The sequence below is a fragment of the Myotis yumanensis genome, unplaced genomic scaffold, assembly GCF_028538775.1.
Source record: "Myotis yumanensis isolate MYYU_CA2020_CCGP unplaced genomic scaffold, mMyoYum1.0.hap1 SCAF_13, whole genome shotgun sequence".
Lineage (NCBI taxonomy): Eukaryota > Metazoa > Chordata > Mammalia > Chiroptera > Vespertilionidae > Myotis > Myotis yumanensis.
The window spans coordinates 9,178,226-9,197,849 of NW_027223764.1; the positions used below are offsets into that span (position 1 = coordinate 9,178,226).

Below are 19,624 nucleotides of genomic sequence, written 5' to 3' on the forward strand. Positions count from 1 at the left end.
GTTCAATTTGTAGAAATGAAATTGGGGGTCACCACAACATGAGGAACTGTATTAAAGGGTCGCGGCATTAGGAAGGTTGAGAACCACTGTCCTAAGACCTCATCTGTGCTCCCTGACCTCTCTCTCCTCCCAGCGTCATGTGGGATCCGAATAAAGCTTCTTCCGGAGCATCCTCAGTTTGGATTTTCCTCACTGCCTTCCCCTAACCCCCTCTCTTCTTAGTAAATGTCTTTTCTTCAAGGTCCAGATCAAACAGCATCTTCCCCACAATCCCAGGCTGACTCAGTCTTCCCCCCTCAGGCACTTTCCTGATATCTGAGCTTAGCCCCGAGAGCAAGGCAGGGGAACAGGTTCCCGCACCCACCTACCCTGCCCTAGGGTTCCCCAGAGGACAAAACATTCCCTGGTGCCATTGCTGGGAACATAATAGGAATGCATAAAGCTGTCCATGCCACGTGTGTGCCACAGCCACCTCTCACTCTGAAACACATTTCCTCTCATGAAGACAGAAGATGAAACGGTCCCACACACCATACCCAGGGTCTCTACCCCAGCCCCAGCCGTTTATTGCTGTATAAACTGGGGTGGCACTTAGCATCTGCACCGTAGTTCGGTGCATCCTCGCCGTGCCTCCTGCTAACGCACGCGTCTTTGAGGCCCCTTATTCATCACTCAGACAGCTAGCACCTGGCCGGGCATGTTGCCGGTGCTCAGTAAATGTTTGCTCACTGGAGACATTTCCTTTAAACAGAGGGAGAGAAGCCCGACACCGACTGGCTCAGGGCTCCTGTGCTAGTCCATGTTGACCTGATATATTTCTTGTGACCGTAAACTATAGGGAGTTCCTCTTTGACGTCAAAGTTGAAGTCCAGAAATTAATCTCAAGAAGAGCCCGGCCAGCATGGCTCCATGGTTGAGCATCGACCTATGAACCAAGAGGTCACGGTTCTATTCCCGATCAGGGCACACGCCCCTGTTGCAGGCTCCATCCCCAGTGGGGGGTGTGCAGGAGGCAGCTGGTCTGTGATTCTCCCTCATCCTCGATGTGTCTATCTCTCTTCCTCTCTCCCTTCCTTTCTCTGAAATAAATTTTAAAAAAATTTTTTTAAGAAAGAAAGAAATGACACCGGTGAGCAAGAGGCCCTGATGGTGACACAGTCAGGAAGCAGATGATTTCGTTGTTTGACATTTTCTGGTCAGTGGACAGTGAACGTGGAGGTTTGCCAGAGGGAGCCGTCGCTGTTCTGTGTTGTGATGGATGGATGATAAATACTTGCCCTGGTGCCTCTGGAAACGCCTCCCTCTGCACTTTTCCTCCTGGGAGGCCGTGGCCGGGGAGCTGAGCAGCGGGCAGCCAGCGCCCCCGTCAGCAGAGGTGGGACAGGTGCTGACGTGGGGGTTTCTGGTCTGCACTCAGCTGTTCATCCCGCCAGCAAGGACGGCCTGTCTCCCAGTGACCACGCCCTGGGACTGTGTCCTGTGGCCACAGCTGGCTTGGGCCTCTCGGGCTTGTGCCTGTCACTCGCACCCTCCAGCTCAGTGACACGCAGCTATGAGCTGTGGCCAGTCGGAGGCTCATTGCATCCTGCAACTGCGCGTGGGAACGGCACTCAGCCCCACTGGCATGGAATGTCCATTCTCCTCGCCTATTAAAGCAGTGCCTGGTGGCCGAAGAGTGTTTTGACTCTGGTATCTGAGTTTTATGCAAATATTGGGTACTCATATTCCACAGTCACTTCTTATGGAGAAGTGTCCGTCCAGTTCTCTCTCAAGGCACTGAGCACCTAGGATGGGTGGAGTGTCCTCTGTGAAGGAAACAGGTGACCAAGGCAAGCCTCCTGCCCTCCAGGTGCACATCAGCTAGTGGGGAGATATGACAGTCTGCAGGTAACCAGGTAACCAGGTGACAGGCAGGATGTGGTAAGTGCCGCAGCTGCGGTCCTGGGACAAAACAGGAAGAAATTGACTCCAGCAGGAGTGATTCTGGAAACCTCGATGGAGGAAGCAGCAGTTGAGCAGCCTTTTTAAAGGACATGTGGAGCTCAGCCGGCATGGCTTAGTGGTTGAACATCCACCTATGAACCAGGAGATCACGGTTCGATTCCCGGTCAGGGCACATGATTCTATGTGGGCTGTTCATGCAGGAATGGAAGAAATGGGTCCCCTGGTGCCCTGCCCCCATGTGGGCACATGTAGAAGGCGACCAATAAATGCTTAGTGGTTGAGCATCCACCTATGAACCGGGAGATCACGGTTCGATTCCCGGTCAGGGCACATGCCTAGGTTGCAGGCTCAATCCCCAGAGTGGGGTGTGCAGGAGGCAGCCAATCCATGATTCTCTCTCATCATTCATGTTTCTATTTCTCTCCCTCCCTCTTCTTCTCTGAAAGCAATAAAAAATATATGTATTTTTTAAAAAGGACAGGTGGATTTTCAGAAGGATCCAGTGGGAAAGATGAGGAATTTCAGGAAAAGTGAAAGGAACCCAAGAAGGATTAAGGACTAGGGAGTATGGGGTGTGCGCAGGGCATGGAGATGTTTCGGCCACTGGAGGAGCCCACAGCCTGGTGGCTTGTGACATGTGGTCAGTGACAGAGCTCTGGCTCGATGGGGCAGGTCCATGGGGGATGTCTGCGACCCCCCCTCCCCCCCGTGGAGTTCCTTGAAGGCCTTGCCAGCGTGGCTCCCGTTGCCACGTGGTGATCTTGCCCATGGAGAGTACTGTCAGGGAGTCATCTGAGCCACTTGCTGTCTGCTAAACTAATTATGCTCCCGTCCTCAGAGTGCCTTGGCGCTCTGATCCTGAATGCTCAGCAGATTTGATGTAGTATCTGAATTATTGATGGGGACGATGTGGAAGAGGGGGCTTGGCTGCTTGTTCCATTTTAAGCAGGTCTGGGGCGGGTGGCATTCCGGGAAGAGAGGCCGCTGCTTGCAGAGTGATGGACGGAGCAGGCCGGCCAGAGGAGCCCTACCCGGACGGGAGCCTGTGCCAGTATGCTCAGAAAATCACTGCCTGCTTCGGAGGGATGGGTAAGACCCCCTTAAGCATTGGGCTTTGCAGAGGAGATGCCCTCATTGATGATGCAGCCGAAGAGAAGGACTAAATGTGAGACTAGCTGGGGGCAGGGAGCAGGACTCTGTTGGAGCAGAGCACCTCCGACGGGCCCAGGCATCCTTGTCTGGACCCCTTCCTCTGAGCCCCCTCCCCCCTTAGGAAACCGCTGTTTCTCCACTTAATCTGTGCTGGTCAGCAGCAAAGATCATCCTGAGGATTGTGAGCTCTTCTTGCACATGTTTATGATGAGTTTGCTGAATTCTTTGTTGCCTCATTTCTGATTAAAACAAACAGTGAAAAACAGGTAAGCCCACGGTCACTGGTGAAGCCACAGGCTCTAAATTCACACCATTTCCTTAGCAAATTAAATCCTATAAAGATTCAAATTCTAAAGGTAGACACTGTTCTCTCTTAATATTTTTTTCTTAACAAGTAGAAGACAGATCCTAGAAGGTGATTTAAAGGGGGAGGGGGACAATTGTCTGGGGGGGGGGGGGAGGACTCAAATCATGACATAGAATAAAATGAAAGTCTTCAGACTTCATTCGGGGAGAGTGGTTATGGGGATGGACCTGTGCCTGGAGAATTAGAGCATAATTAAGGCATCATCCATCCCCTGAGCACTGCGTAGCCCCCAAACGCCTGGCTCTGAGGTGGGGGTACATTTTATTATTGAGTTTCTATAGCAGAAACTCAGCAAAGGTAGAGTGCCAGGGCCTGTCCTTGTGGTCGAAGTCCTTTGGTGAATCTGCTCGCTGGTGGTTTCTTTTCACAGTTTATCGTAGAAGAGCTTGTTTTGCTACAGTGGAGCTATTTCTGATGAAATATGCAGGCCAGCAAAACTTTGGGTGACGTTCAGCACTGTAATTAGCATTGGCTTTGTAGTGTAGTGCATTGTGATACCTTGTCCTATAACCACATAGACTGTCACAAAAACCACTGCACAGCTTTGTAAATGCTGAGACGATGATTTTATGTGGGCTGTTCATGCAGGAATAGAAGAAATGGGTCCCCTGGTGCCCTGCCCCCGTGTGGGCACATGTAGGAGGCATCCAATCAATGTGTCTCTGTCACATTGATGTTTCTCTCTCTCTCTCTCCCTCCCTCCAATCTACTCTCTAAAAATCAATGGAAAATATATCCTCAGGTGAGGATTATCAACAACAACAAAAAGGAACTAGTAACAGTCGGAGGAAGCTGTCCTTTCTCTGCTTCATCTGTCCCAGCATCAGTGGAAGGACCTGTGGTAGGAACTGTCATAACCTAGGAGACAGGAGACCTGGCTCCACGTGGACTCGCTGTGTTGTCATGGGCAAGTCACCTAGCTTCTCCGAGACTTACTTTCCTGGCCTCAGAGTTCAAGGGCTGGCGTAGATCTGCGCTTCCTGACTGTTGGTCCTGGTCTGGGGAACTTTGAGAAATATAAGCTCCTGGGCCCCACCCCCAAAGCATCTCTTTTGGAGGTCTGAGCCATTGCCCGCGGTTTTGTATTTATCCAGAGCTCTACAGGAGATTGTGGTGTGCCATGATGTTTGGGGACCACTAGACTAGACTATCTTCGAAGGCCTTTCCAGCTCTATAATTCTATTCTGTTTAAAGTGTGTAAGGCAGGGGTCCTCAAACTTTTTAAACAGGGGGCCAGTTCACTGTCCCTCAGACCATTGGAGGGCCAGACTATAGTTTAAAAAAAAAAACTATGAACAAATTCCTATGCACACTGCACATATCTATTTTGAAGTAAAAAAACAAAACGGGAACAAATGCAATATTTGTATTTGGATGTGGCCCACGGGCCATAGTTTGAGGACCCCTGGACTGTAAGGGTTTTCATGAAAAGAAAATTGTGTTAGAACACAGTAGCCCAGTGACAGGAGAAGGGGTATGGGTTTTTTCACTCTGACTTGGGACAGTTGTGTGGCCACAGACTGTCACATACTGCGCTTCACCTTACTGAGTGGCTGTCGGAGGGTAAATGCTTCTTAGCAGGGATGCCCTGTGTATATCGGCACTCTAATTGCGTGAGGGTCCTGCTGGCTGGGAGCTTGGTGAAAACACCCAGCTACCTATACGGTCATTCTCTCTCCATCATGTGATTCTGAGTCTGCAATAGCAGAAAACCACAAAACAACATTTAAGAATATCACTAGCATCCGATTAATGGAATGAGGCAGAAAGATTTTCATGGCATGAGGGGGAGGGGTTTCTCTCTAGAAAACGGGAAGGATTGGCTACTGTAGCCTGGAGCTGGGTTTGTTGCTGGTGGAAGAAGAAGAACTTCGATTGAGGTTTTCCTTCTATGAGACCTGAAAAGAAGCCTCAACGTGTGAGAACTTGGAATTACCATCTTGATGATTTTCCAGTTTGCATTTTTATTTTTACTTTATGTTCATCTTCACCGGAGGATATTCTTTTCATTGGTTTTTAGACAGAGTGGGAGGGAGGGGGAGAGATGCAGAGAGAGAAACATTGATGTGAGAGAGACACATCTATTGGTTGCCTCCTGCACACGCCCCAATTGGGGCAGGGGTTGAGCCTGCAGCTGAGGTATGTGCCCTTGACCGGAATCAAACCCGTGACCCTTCAGTCTGAGGGCCGATGGTCCAACCACTGAGCAACCCTGCTAGGGCTGGTTTGCATTTTTAGATTTTATACCATCGAGTCCGATTCCCAGTACTCTTACCAGCTGATATTGAATCTTCTAGGAATATTTGCAGGTGTGTTCTTTTAGATATTGCCGCTATTCCTTCCTCCTGCTCTGGATATGAATCTGATTTTGAATGTGCTCTCATGTCTCAGACCGGCACAGTCTTGGGTTCTGGTAGCAGCTGTTATTATACCTGACCTTCTGCATACAGGGAGCCCTAAGCTCTTGGAGTAAGCGCTTACATTCATCTTCCTTAATCTTCTTTGCTGGGCAGTGAGAACTAAAACAATAAGGAGTCTGGAGAGTGTGGGGAGGCACAGCTGCTTGGGATCCCGGTGTCTGTTTCTCATTTCTCTGGAGTCCGTGCCAAGATGCCTTCCTTGCTTGGTTTAAAGTGTCTGGGGAAATTGTGCAGCTCTGAGAAAAGCAAGGTCGCCTCCTCTGAGAGACCCAGCTCCAGGGGCGCGTACCGGAGGCTGGTGGTCAAGGATGTGAGTGTCAGTGGGAGCCCCTATGCCGCGCACAGGCGTGCCACCATCACCCACCTGCTGTTCCTGCACCCTGAGGTCTGCTGCCTGTCCCAGCACGTGCTTAGCAACTTGGATCCTCCGGGTAAGTGAGAGAGCCCGCTCTGGACATGGCTGTGTGTTTCCTGATTGGCTAAATAATAAAGGACTAGAACCATTCTTCCATAGCGTATTCTTCCAAGGAAACACCATTCTTAGTGTGTAATTAATGGGGTGAGGGCAGGAGGAATGGAGACTATAACTTAAATACAGCTAGGAAGCTAAATTCTGAGGGTGTTTTTGTCCATGATTTATAATCTTAGTAATAAATGTGTCTCTTTCCGAACTTGGTACTAATAATTGTCAAAGTAGGAAGTACGATGGGAAAGAAAGATTTTTAACGATAGATGCTGTTCTTTCATGTGATAGCGGATGAATGGAAAAGAAATACTGAGGGCAGCCCGTTGACATGAGCCAAGAATACCTTGACATGAGGAAAGGATGGCCTTGACATGAGGAAAGAATGACCTAAGTAAAGTTGAGGTCTAAACTGTGTCACCGCCTCCGAAAGGCCCATCTTATGAAATATCTACAAAGAAAAGAAGAGGAAGCGTTTATAATGTTGAAAGAACTTGTTGAGGCTTCTTTTCATTGAAGCTCATTGAAACGTGGTCACTGGCCCATCTGCCTGGAAAGAAGTGAGGAAAGCCCAGGCTGAGCACAGAGGGATTGGACCTGGGAGTGCTCAAACTCTGAAGTTATAATGGTGCCTTTATTCATGACGATGACACCCACACAACCACTCACTCCTTGTCAACATCAGCACCAGAACTAGTACACGCGGCAGGAGGGTCTTAGCCATGGGCCCTACAAACATGTGAAGATGAGTCACATGAGCCAGAGAGTAAGACAGATACCATGTTAGGCATCTGGGAAGGAGAGCAGGGTCAGATTAAGGTCAGGTGAGATAAGGGAGTTAACCTATACTGGGTGCTTTGTTTTTTTGTGTGTGTTTTTTTTTTTGCAATTAATTTTAACAGCTTTATTAAGATATGATTCCTATATCATACTCATTTGAACTCTGTAAACTCAGTATGTTCTATGTGTTCACTGATATGTACAACCATTACCATTGTGAACTTTAGAATATATTGTCTCAAAGAGCCCAGCCAGTGTGGCTAAGTGGTTGAGTATTGACCCATGAACCAGGAGGTCGCAGTTTGATTCCTGGTCAGGGCACATGCTTGGGTCCCAGGCTCAATCCCCCGGGTAGGGCGTGCAGGAGACAAGATGATTCTCTCTTATCATTGATGTTTCTGTCCCTCTCTCCCCTCTCCTTTCCTCTCTCTGAAATTAATAAAAACACTTTAAAAAAGAGAGAGAGAGAGAGAGAGACAGAGATAACCTGTGCCCTTTAGCTACTACCCCCCTCCCCAACCTCTCCACCCCACCCTCAGCCTTAAGAAACCACTAATCTGCTTTCTGTCTCAAAAGATTTCCCTCTTCTGGACATTTCAGATGAGTGAAATCATAGAATAGCTTTTTGTCTAGCATGTTTTCTAGGCTTATTCATATTGTCCCATGTGCCAGTACTTCATTCCTTATTGTGGTTAAATAATATTCCATTGTCTGGATAGACCACGTTTTGTTTATTCATTCATCAGTGGATGGACATGTGGATTGTTTCTGCCTCTTGGCTATTGCGACCATTGCTTCTGTGAACAATCATACATAAGTTTTTGTGTGGACATATCTTTTCCGTTTTCTTTGGTGCATACCTAGGAGTGGAATTTCTCGGTTACATGGTAACTCCTATGTTTAACCTTCTGAGGACCCCCCAGACTGTTTTCCAAAGTGGCCGCACCATTTTACATTCCCACCAACAGCGATAAAGGTTCCAATATCTCCACAGTCTTGCCAACACTTGCTATTATCTGACTTTTTTTATACTAGCCGTCCTAGTGTGGCCTCTAGTGGTATGAAGTCGTATTTCATATCTGGCTGTACTGAGCTTTCACTGGAACAGGGAGGGGCTGGCTAGTAGATCAGTGCTAAGGCAGGACAGGACACCAGTCCAACAAGGCTGGTATTGGCAGTTCCTTGGCTCTCTTACTCCCCAACAGTCTCCACCCTTTTTAGGGGAGCTCAGAGTGGGATGGAGAACACATGACTTCTGCCCTTGGCCCCCTTATAAGCTATCCTACCTTTGTTCAGAACCAGTTGGCCATGCCTATTGCAGTTTAGGGCACTTCTCTCAAATGTTGGTTTGTATGCTGGCAGATACCTGAAATTCTTTATTGAGAAAAAAAGGTTATTCCACAATTAGAGGTAAAAACTAAACATTCTATTTCCGCTGGAGCTAATGCTTTATTGTGAGTGAGTCTGGTGCTTCTACTGAAAGAGATTCAAATCAGACTCTTGGGAATGAGCTGTTGATGCTCATAAAAGAGATAAGGTCTGCCCATGGGAAAAGGCAGGAAGTCAAGGGGAGACCAGATGAATAGTGGTTGGATGAGAGTGTGCTGGACAAAAGCTTGTCAGTAGTTTCAATCACAAGAGGACAAGAGACTCAACAGTATCAGAGAGAGTCCTGGGTGAAGGGAAGGGTACCCACCATTGAGATATCCGTATCTTAGTGGAGGCAGATAACGAAATTGAGGTGATTAGGTCACTGTGTGGCTTTGGAGTTGGACATTCCAGAATTTAAGTCCCTGTTCTTCTGCTTACTAATTATATTATTTGGGGAAGTTAATATCTCCAGGTCATGGTTTCCCCATCTGTAAGGATGCAGAAGAATGCATACCTTATATGATTGCTATGAGCAGGTCTTCCCCTAGTATCTATGAGTACCTAAGCTATATCTTTTTTTGTGAGGCCCTTGTATTGTACAAATAATTTGAGTTGCTCCAAATCAGTGTATCAACCACCTACCTAATCTTGCTCAACTATGGGAAAGAAATACTATGGCAGCCTGAGGGAATGAATGTTCACTGGACTCCCCTCCTGAACTTGAACTGGGTCCAGGGCCTGAGATAGCTCATCAGCAGGAGCCCCAGAGCTGCTCAGGGCATCTGGTCAACCTTCTGCCCAGCATAGGAGAGATGTAGAGGATCATGAGAGAGCCGCCTAGAGAGCACTGCTGGCCCCAGCTGGTCCTAAGAAAGAGGCTTAGACATTTTGGAGGAAGGTGCAGTTTGGGGCAGGGGCCCTGCTTGCCCAGGTCTAAGGGAAGTATTGATTATGAGGATTAAATAACAACATGCATATCGAAGTGCTATAGTGGTATGCACATGCATCCACTAACTTTTAGCTACAAGAAAAACAATAAGATAGTTTATTACTTTTTAAAAAATGATTTCTATTGTTTGCCTTTTTACTGCTATGATGCAATAGAGGTCCCCCGGGACTATAAACCCAGGACAGGAAGTGGGATTCCCAGGAAATGTCTCCGTGTGCTCGGAGCATCCTGTTTAGGACAGGGGCTTGGAGGAAGCGCACCTTCCTGCAGTCAAGCATGTCCTGTGCTCGTGGAGCCGGGAGCATTCAGGAGCAGCTCCTGGCAGGACACTCAGGGGTATTTGGCAAAGGCCCCCTGCAGCTGCCAGAAAGACCTCAAGATGCTGCAGCTTCCTGTTGTTGTCAGGGCTCAGCTCCTGTTTGGGTTGTGTGGGGCTCCATGCTTTTCCCAGGGCCCCGCCACGAGTCTCTCCTTAGTCAGGCTCAAAACAACCCTCGGAAATCAGCAGGAAAGGAACTGTTTTCCCCATTTAAGAGCAAACAAGGAACTGGCAAGAAGCTGGGACATGTAGAGGAAGCAAATGTATCAGGGAACATAAAAGAGTAGCTTCTGCACATGGATGTAACCCTCTCTGACTGTGGATGCAGTAGCGATCTAGAGCAGTTGTCATTCATGGAGGGCCTGCTTTGTCTCCGCCATCGCACCAATCGCTTGCTAAGTGTCCCACTTAATATTCCTAATAACTCAACAAGCAAGCACGTCTTGCGTTTAGTCCTCCTTTTACAAATGCGGAAACTGAGGCATATGCAGTTAAAAATCACACAGGGAGTCCGTGAAAGAGCTAGACTTGGACCCAGGTTGGCCTGACACCCACGTTCGGGTCTTGACCATGATGCTGGATGGCCCCACCCTAGGCGCATAAGGGCTAGTCATCCGTGAGACTTGCTGAGCACGGGCACACTTATAACTAGTAAATAGCGTAAACTTAGTACCTTAGCTACTCACATTTGACAGTTCTCTTATAAAATAAGTTATTTGTGCCAGGAAAATTAGCAAACATCTCTAGTTCATAAATGTAAGTATCAGTACATGATTTTCTCCTCACCCTACTGTAGGAGCTTCAAGTAAGTTTTTTCGTTTGTTTGTTTTAATATATTTTTATTGATTTCAGAGAGGAAGGGAGAGGGAGAAAGAGATAGAAACATCAGTGATGAGAGAGAATCATTGATTCGCTGCCTCCTGCATGCCCCACACTGGGGATCGAGCCCAGGCATGTGCCCTGACCGGAAATCGAACCATGACCTCCTGGATCATAGGTTGACACTCAACTACTGAGCCACACTGGCCGGGCTAGAACCCTTGTTCTTTCTGTCCTTGTGAGCTTTTGGGTCTAGCACAAATGAATGAGCATATTTAGGGCAACTTCCTTCATGACAAACAAACAAGAAGAGGCTGGCACTGTTATCAAAAGCCCCAAGGACATCTGGGAAGGATGCGGTGATTATGTTGTCAGCTGAGTCCAAATCCCAAAGCAGAATGTTCTGCCCTTGAGACCAGGGACCGAAGTAGACATGGCCGTGCCCTCCTGGAAAAGCAGCTCATGTTCCTGAAGGCAGGAAGGTGACTGTGCTCTGGGTCAAGCACCTGCTGTGCAGTACAGCCCTAGGGATCGTCTTCATGTGGGATGGTCTCCCCAAGACCCAAATGCTCAGGTTTACCACATCACTGAGGGAACCTCGTGGGGTTTATACATTATTGTTTAAACACTGAAGTGCTCTCAACCTGTTTTGTTATATGCTCGGAACAGATAACACTGTAATTCTATAGTTTTTCTTTTCATGTTCCCTTTCATCCCATTCCCTATCACTAATCCCAATTCCATAGAGCAGACACATATATCGAAGGGCCAGGAAGGTCATGGACACGTGGGCCAAAAGCTAAAAAGGACTTCGTTGTCCACAGTTTGAAGAGCATCTTCCTCAAGTCTCCGTGGAGCTGTATTATCATGATATCAGAGGCTGTGTTGGGAAAACATTTTTAATACTGTGTAGATTTCAGACTCAGCGTGAAGTGTTTGACCTGGCCGTGGAAAACGTGTACCCTGGGAGATACTGCAAGGGGGGCAGGAGGGCGTCCGGTTCTCTTGAGTGACGCCTTTGACTGGTGGCTGTTCTGAACACATAGTGGAAGCAGGAATCTGGGCTCGCAGTTCCTCCGCCCACCAGGCCACCATCGCCACGTCTGGTTTATTGATGGAACGTGGTTCCCTCAAAACAGCCACCTCAGTTTGACTTTTGTTCTGCTGGGGATGGAAATGAGAGGTGGCAGGCAGTTTCTTCTGTCTGGGGAGGACAGAAAGAGATTTGAGATTTCAGCTCTGGGATAAAGCATCAGATGTTCGCATGTCTTCTTTAATGTGTAGTTATCAATAACCCTTTGACTTCCCCAGGCTTCCTATTCCACTAGTTTGATCCTATTTCCCAGAAACAGAGTTTTCAGCCCTTGCCAGTCCGGCCCTGCCTGTCCATCATGTCCTACCATTAGCCCACACCAGACTTCTTTGTCACAGAGGTTTGAAGGACCCTGTCACCTTGGGCCTCCCTGTACGTGCTGTTCTGCTGCCAAGCGCCCCCTCCCGGTTCCTCAGAAAGGGTTCACTTAAGCTTGTCCTCCGCTGGCAGGCTCATCTTACCCTCGCCCCACTTTCTCTGTGCTTCCACAGCATCCTGTACGTATGGCTGCTGGAGTTGCCTGTTGCTAAGCCTCTCTTTCGGCACCTCAAGTTCCTCTCTCTCTGAGGGCACACAGGGAGCTACAGTCATATTTTTGTTCCATTATGGCACCTGGCATGGAAATAGGCTGTAAGCATGCAAGTTAATGAATGAATGAATGTTTGCAGAAATCAAATCACTGTGCTAGAATGCAATGGACATGAAATTGTCTCCCTGTCTTCAAGTAGCCGAGGCTAGGAGAAGCAGTATGGTGCAGTGTCCTCGAATTCAATCCTGTGGGGTCAAACTACCCAGCTAAGTTCAAAGCTCAGCACCACTCTTTTTAGATGTGTGATCTGAACACATTACTTAGTGCCTCTGAGCTTCAGGTTTTTAAGAAATATTTTTATTGATTTTAGAGGGAAAAAGGGAGAGAGAGAGAGAGAGAGAGAGAGAGAGAGAGAGAGAGAGAAACATGAGAGAGATATGAGAAAGATGAGAGAGATATCCATTGGCTGCCCCCTGCACACCCACCACCAGGGATGTGCCCCAACCTCGAGAATCAAATCGGCAACCTTTTGGTGCAAAGGATGACACCCAACCAACTGAGCCACACCGGCCAGGGCTGAACTTCAATTTTATCACAAGTAAAGTGTGGATAGTACTACCTGCATTGCTGTCAACACCTTCCCACAGGGCGGAGGGGGGTGGGGCGGGCTGAGGCCCAGAGAAGTAGAGTGACTTTCCCAAGTTCTGCTGTGTAAGTTAGAGGTGGGATTAGGTAAAGAGCAAGCCTTCCTTCTCCCCATCTAACACGGCAGGAGAGAAGACAGGGGATTATGAAGTGTTTCAGTTCAGTTGAGATTCAGCTCAGGTGAAGCTGTCCTGCAAAGTCTCTTCAGACTTTCCCTCATTAGGGGCCTTCCTAATGCCACACTAATGCCCATCCAGCACCTTCTGCTTGGTCACATCTGTCTGTCTGCACGACTCTGCCTGCCTGGATTCTTATTGGCAGGAAAATGGTCTTCATGGTCTTTGTGTGTCCAGTGTATAACACAGCACTTGATAAATAAGGTACTTCATATAGTTTCAAAATTAAGATATAACTCACATGCCATGAAAATATGCCACTGAACATGTGGCTGTGTTTTTAAGGGCATTCACAGAGTTGTGCCACCATCGCCACAATGTAACTGCAGAGAGTTTTTATCACTCCTGAAAGCAGCCTTCCCCATTGCCAACCCTTCCCAACCCCTGGCAGCTACTGATCTACTTTCTGTCTCAATGGATTTGCCTATTCGGGACATTTCATACAAATGGAGTCACACAATCTGTGTCCTTTTGAGTCTGGCTTCGTTCACGTAGTGTGATGTTTTCACGGTTCATCGATGTTGTAGCATCTATTACTGCTTCATTCCTTTTTGTGGCCGAATAATATCCCATTTTATGGATATACCACATTTGGTTTTCTACTCATCAGCTGATGGACATTTGGATTGTTTCTGCTTTGGGGGTATATGAATAATGCTGCTGGGAACACTGTGTGGACATATGTTTTCAATTGTCTTGGATATATACCCAGGAGTGGCACTCCTAGTCTATATTTGACTGTTTGAGGACCTTAAAAATCACTTCCCCCGTGACTACATTATTTGGCATTAAAATTGCACTTAGTTCACTTTTAAACTAAGTCAAAGCTGTTCCCCAAACAGTTTTCACTAAAATGAAAAATCCCATGTGTGCATTCATGTCTAGTTGCATCCTGAGTCGTCTTCAAAGCCCCTTCTGTCCCTACAATGTAAAGGTCTGCAAGCATATCATGTAAAGGAAGGTGGGACCTGAACCAAGACATTAGCTGGTTCCTTTCTTCAGGCTGCAGGTGCCTTCGCCCCCAAGATGTGTTTGGTTGCTGTTTAGAGCTCTTTCCTCATCCAAGTTCTGTAGCCATAGATAGTAACTGAAATGAATCAGAGGACCTCAGGGATGTTCTGACTCACGGTGCCCAGAAAACTCCAGCTCACAGAGGTTAGCATGTAGCTCAGTGGAGAGAGGGCATTCCCATGACACAAAATGGGTCCCCATGGAATAAGAATGGGCCTGGGAATAAAATTCGAAGTATTGGAGCCACTGCCAGCACCAGGCTTCTCCCTTGCCATCCATCATGACCTGGATCATTTTCTAAGGTCATTGTTGACATCACTAGACTATGTGGGGGTGCTTAACTTTTGCTCTCCTTGTAGAATGAATCCAGTTCTGTTTCCTATCACTCTTTTCTCTGAAGTGCTATCATGTGATTTCAGTATGTAGCTGGCTATGTTCATCTGTTATCTTTTCCTCAGGCCAGACCTGTCCCTGAAGGGTACAGTCAACCTCTGTAATTACTTGGTGGCCAGCTCCATTGCAGGGACACTGACTGCTTCATAATAAATAACTGTGAATCCAATTGTTGAGGTCATCAGTTGTTCTGCCGTTATCATTGATGGAAATGCTATGTGCTGTTCTTTTGTTTAGTAATATTTCAGCTGAATTTGATCTAGCATGGACCATGGTTCAGTTAGTCTATTTTAAGAGTTTAAAGAGGATACAAGCAGCTACTTCCAACACATTTCTTGGTCAGCTTATCTAGATGCCAGGAGCAGTCTAGTTCATTTTCTATCAGTAACGGCTGGTGAAAGATATTGAACCCAACCAACTTTCTGGAACTCTCCCTGTATTTGGGGAGGCCCACACTCTACTTGAAGCTTTCCTCTCTCTCATTTGCTAAATGACAAGCATGCCTTACTTCAAATCTTTCTAGCAGTTTCTCAGTATCTCTATTCCAGTCCCCTTCTACCTCTTTTCAGAGTTATTTATGTACTCATGCTATTTGCCCTGCTAGAATGTAAAGTCATTGAGGGCTTACCCTAGACATCTTTGCTCTCGATACCACTGTCAGCCCCCTTCCTGTGAGGTTTCATGTACTGTATATACTCAGTAAATATTTGTTACCTACAATTAATGAGTCAGCAGTAATTTATTTCTCTCCATTCTTCCCTGATTTTGCCCACTTTGCCTTCAATTGTGTGATGCTTTGGTTTAATGCTGTTTTTGTGGCTTAGTTGCTTTTTTCTGTGTGCAGATCTACTATCACTGAATTGTATTGGTAAATGCTCAGCACTCTTTTTATTCAGAGAGGGAAAAACATGTTGTGTAATCCAGACCCAAAACTAAGAAGAATATAAGTTCTAATAATATCCCTCCCTGTCTTCTCATTTACTCGAACCCCAACAAACCCAATGCAGAGGCAGAGTGTTTTCCATCTTGCTGGGGAATGGTGAGAAGGGAGGAAGGGAATAAAACCACCTTCTATACCTCTTTCAAAAATATGCTGACTTGGCATATGGCATATAGTACCAGCACAATCTTTGGTTGAATTGCAGCAACATGTAGCTACTTAAAAATGTTTAAAGAGAGCCCATGTATATGTGTAAATACAATGGAATTCCTATATAATAAAAGGGTAATATGCAAATAGACCGAACGGCGGGCTGCCCCCTGGTGGTCAGTGTGCTCCCATAGGGGGAGCACTGCTCAGCCAGAAGCCAGGCTGACGGCTGGCGAGCGCAGCAGTGGTGGCAGGAGCCTCTTCTGCCTCCGCAGCAGTGCTAAGGATGTCCAACTGACATCCCCCGAGGGCTCCTGGACTGCAAAAGGGCACAGGCAGGGCTGAGGGACACTCTTCACCCCCCAAGTGCATGAATGTTGTGCACCGGGCCTCTAGTCCTATATAATAAAAGGGTAATATACAAATAGACCAAATGGCAGAACAACCGAACAACCAATCAAAGCGTAATAAGCTAATGATATGCTAAAGCTGCTCAACCGCTCACTATGACGTTCGCTGACCACAAGGGGGCAAATGCTCCGACCAGTAGGTTAGCTTGCTGCTGGGGTCCGGCTGATGGGGACTGAGCGAGATGGGCTGGACATGCCATGGAGCCCTCCCGCAGTCCCTCTCCGGCCCAATCGTGCACCAATGGGGTCCCTCAGCCTGGCCTGTGCCCTCTTGCAATCCGGGACCCCTCAGGGGATGTCGAAAAGCTGGTTTCAGCGTGATCCCGCAGGCCACTCCCCTTGGGAGGGCACCAGACAGAGGGCTCATGGCTGGTGAATGCTGCTATGGCAGTGCGAGCCTCTCCCAATCGGAGACTGATTGGGCGAGAGCCCATGGCAGGCACAGTGGGGCCAGGATGAGCGGGACTGGCAGGTAGGAGCTGCAGGCGGCATTGGACTTCGGGTTTCAGCCTGATCCCTGCAGGCCACCCCGAGGGACTCGACCCGTCTACGAATTCGTGCACTAGGCCTCTAGTATTATTATAAAATGACTAATTTCTATAGAGCTTGATAAATGTCATGAAGCACATCCTTTCCCCTAAAACAACTGCAGGCTTAGAAGACATTGGAGGGCATATTTGTCTATGAGGCAGTTGTTAGATCTGACCCCTGTGACCTGAGTTAATCCAAGTAGACTCATTTACATATTCTAGAGGAGGAAGCACTTCAGCACAGTGTGCGTGCATTCAAATTCCATTGTGTTTGTACAATAAAATGATCCAATTAATTATTGATTCTCTTGAGAAACAATAATACATTCTGTCTGATGAGCATCTTTGGTCTCTTCAGGGTAGTATTCTCTTTAGAATCAATCTGTCTCTGTAATTAAAGTAGAGGACTAGTTGAAAGTGATCAGTAGATCAAGACAAATTGTTCCTTCTTCTTAAGCATAAAAAATATGGATAACTGAGATTCTCTTTTGTGCTGACCTCCCCCACCCCACCCCCCAAAAGCAGACCCCAGGGCAAGGATTCAAGGGCATGTCATTTATTTGATCCCAGGAAACACTGATAAGGAACTGAAGCTAATAAAAGGTGAATTATCAAACTAGTTACCAGTGTGGGCAGCCAAAGCTCAAGTGATTGGGAACTCTGGGAGATAGTGCAGAGCATACCTCGGGGATATCTTAGCCGAGGGACTAGGAAGCTGGGGTATTTATCTGCCACCTCCCCACCTGTCATTGTTTGAAAGCTGCTTCCAGGTGCATTAACTCACTGATTGTGATGTTACCAGGCTTGACTTGTAGAGGTGAATGCCAAGGAGATATGAACAATCCAAGAGGGAGGAATGCATGTATAGTGTACAGCACAGAGAGGTCTAGGAGGCCTGGAAATGCTGAGCAGCCGGGCCTCAGGAAGCTGCTCTGCGACCATCAGTTCCGTTTTGGGGAACATCTTACTGTCCTCCCCTCCAGTTGACCTCCTCTGACACACCACCCCTTGGAATGTTGGTATCTTCATGTCTCTGGAAGACTGCCCCAAGCCTGGCCTTCCTTGATCTTTTAATACATAGAAGTACCTGCTCCTGACTGGGACTTCTCTATATGTCTCTGAGTTCAGATTCCCGGGCGTGAAAACCTAATTGGCTCAACCCATTTTTTTCAAGACAGGATATAAATTTTAAGTGTTTGGCCCTCCGATGTATGGTTTCCTCCATTGCCTCATGTCTGCTAACAATTCAGTGAGCCATACCCAAGGTGAGAAGCCATATGGCTCAGTGCCTACTTGAAAGAGGGACAGATGGGATGAAAAGAAGATGGAGGACCCAAGGCATAGCATTACACACACCTGGGCAGGACTCTATGTTGATAAATGGAAGTCTTGTCATGAGGAATTCCATGGCATTTTCATGAATATGCAGGTTAAATAACTAGAAAAAAATAAAATCCTCGGTGGCTGTCCTTAAAACCAGTGTATCATCTTTTTTTTTTCCCCCATTCAGCAGCCTCTCTGGAGGAAAGATGCTATGGAAATTCTAGATAGAAATAAATTAGCAACAATTTTGGCTCTTGCACGAAGAACCTGTACATAATCAGTACAAAGGTAAAGGTGTGCAATCTCCCTTTCCTTAAAGAAACCCTGAAATACATTTGCCTTGTGATAGATACCCTTTGCCTTCCCAAGTCCAAGAAACAGGAGTTGAAGTATAAAAGCAGTATATTCTCCAAGCAAAGATGAAGCAATTGGGTGATGAAGCAATTGGGTTTGAGAGCTCCTATGAGATGTTTAGAGCAAGAATCCTGGACAGTTAGGTGCAAATCACCCTCCCTGCTGTGAACACAGGGACAGTAGCTCTCTTGTACTTCTCTCCTACCCACCTCCTGATTTTTACTGGTATAATATTGTTTTCATATTGTTCTTTACTTTCTTTGTTCCTAACATTGCCATTCTCTTCCATCACCGTAATGCACTAATTGGGCATCTCTTTCATATTTAATAGAATTTATTGCTAGTCCTTTTACTGTAATATTTGCATTCTGAGTTTATTTTGACTCGTCTCTTAGTTGGCTAGATGTTGTTGCCAGGATGTTTTCCTGTGAAGAGTCTGTGGTAGTATTTCAGGAGCACCTTTCTGTTTGTGATGGTTGGCCATTGCCTTTATGTCTGAACAACATTTTGGCTGGATGGGAGTTTCCCTCGACTTCCAGGTGTTACTGTTGAGAACTCTGAAGTTAGCCCGAGTTTTTTCTTTGTGTTGGTGATAGGTCTCTTCTGTCTGGATATCTGGAGAATGGTATCCTTTGAAAGTCAAAAGCTTAGGCCAAGACTTGGAGTTGGCATTCTGTATTAAATTTTGCCTAAATAGGATACCCATACTCTTTAAATCTTCATTTCCAGGAAAGTCTTGTGTATGAGGTCTTTGAACACTTCTGCTTCTTAGGTTCTGTACTTCTAGGACAAGTTTTTTTCAGTCTTTCATTTTTTTGTACATTTGGTTTTCTCTCATTGTTTTTGGCTCTTTCTTCCGCATTCATCCAGATCCTATGTTAGGGATTATGTTAGGGATTAGATATTTCCTCAGTGTCTATTCTGTTCTTGGGTGTTTCATTCATTACTATTATACTCTCTTGTCCTCAGCTTTTGTTTCTTACTTCTGCAACCTTTTTCTTCATCTCATTCCGTTGTGTCATTACTTCACCCTTGAACTCTTTTTAATTTCATGCACTAATTCAACGATTGGCATCTTTGCCGACTCCCCTTCCCTCTAGTCACCACACAGAAGCCAGAGGATCCTGTGGAAATGACAGTCAGATCATGCGACTTTCTCCGTGACTTCCCACCTCACTCACTGTAAAAGCCAAGGTTTTGCAATGACCCCTAGGGCCCTAACTCCGTGGCCTCTCCAACTCCACTCCTGCTGTCAGTGCCTCGGGCCTCACTGGCCTCCTCACTGCCTGGAACGCACCAGGTGAGCTCCCAGCTCAGAATCCTTGCTGTTACTGTCCCTCTGCCTCGGATCTTCAGGCCGACGCAAATGCCCTTTCTCAAAGAGGCCTTCCTCCACCACTCACTTCAAACCACGCTCCTGCCCCAACACTCTCCACCTTCCAGCTTGGATATTTCTCCATAGGATTTACCGCTCTCTATCGTCTTC

The 19,624-nt window shown here is 46.9% G+C and overlaps 1 protein-coding gene across 3 annotated transcripts in view; it reads left to right on the forward strand.

Annotated features, from left to right (window-relative positions):
- The first annotated feature begins 6,073 nt into the window (after nt 1-6,073).
- The window catches only part of ABLIM1 (actin binding LIM protein 1), a 155,886-nt gene continuing 142,335 nt past the window's right edge, over nt 6,074-19,624 (forward strand). For all 3 annotated transcript variants that reach the window (XM_070432210.1, XM_070432208.1, XM_070432209.1), the window contains exon 1: nt 6,074-6,314. In XM_070432210.1, coding sequence (XP_070288311.1) covers nt 6,074-6,314 — 241 coding nt within the window. The remainder of the gene's footprint in view (nt 6,315-19,624) is intronic.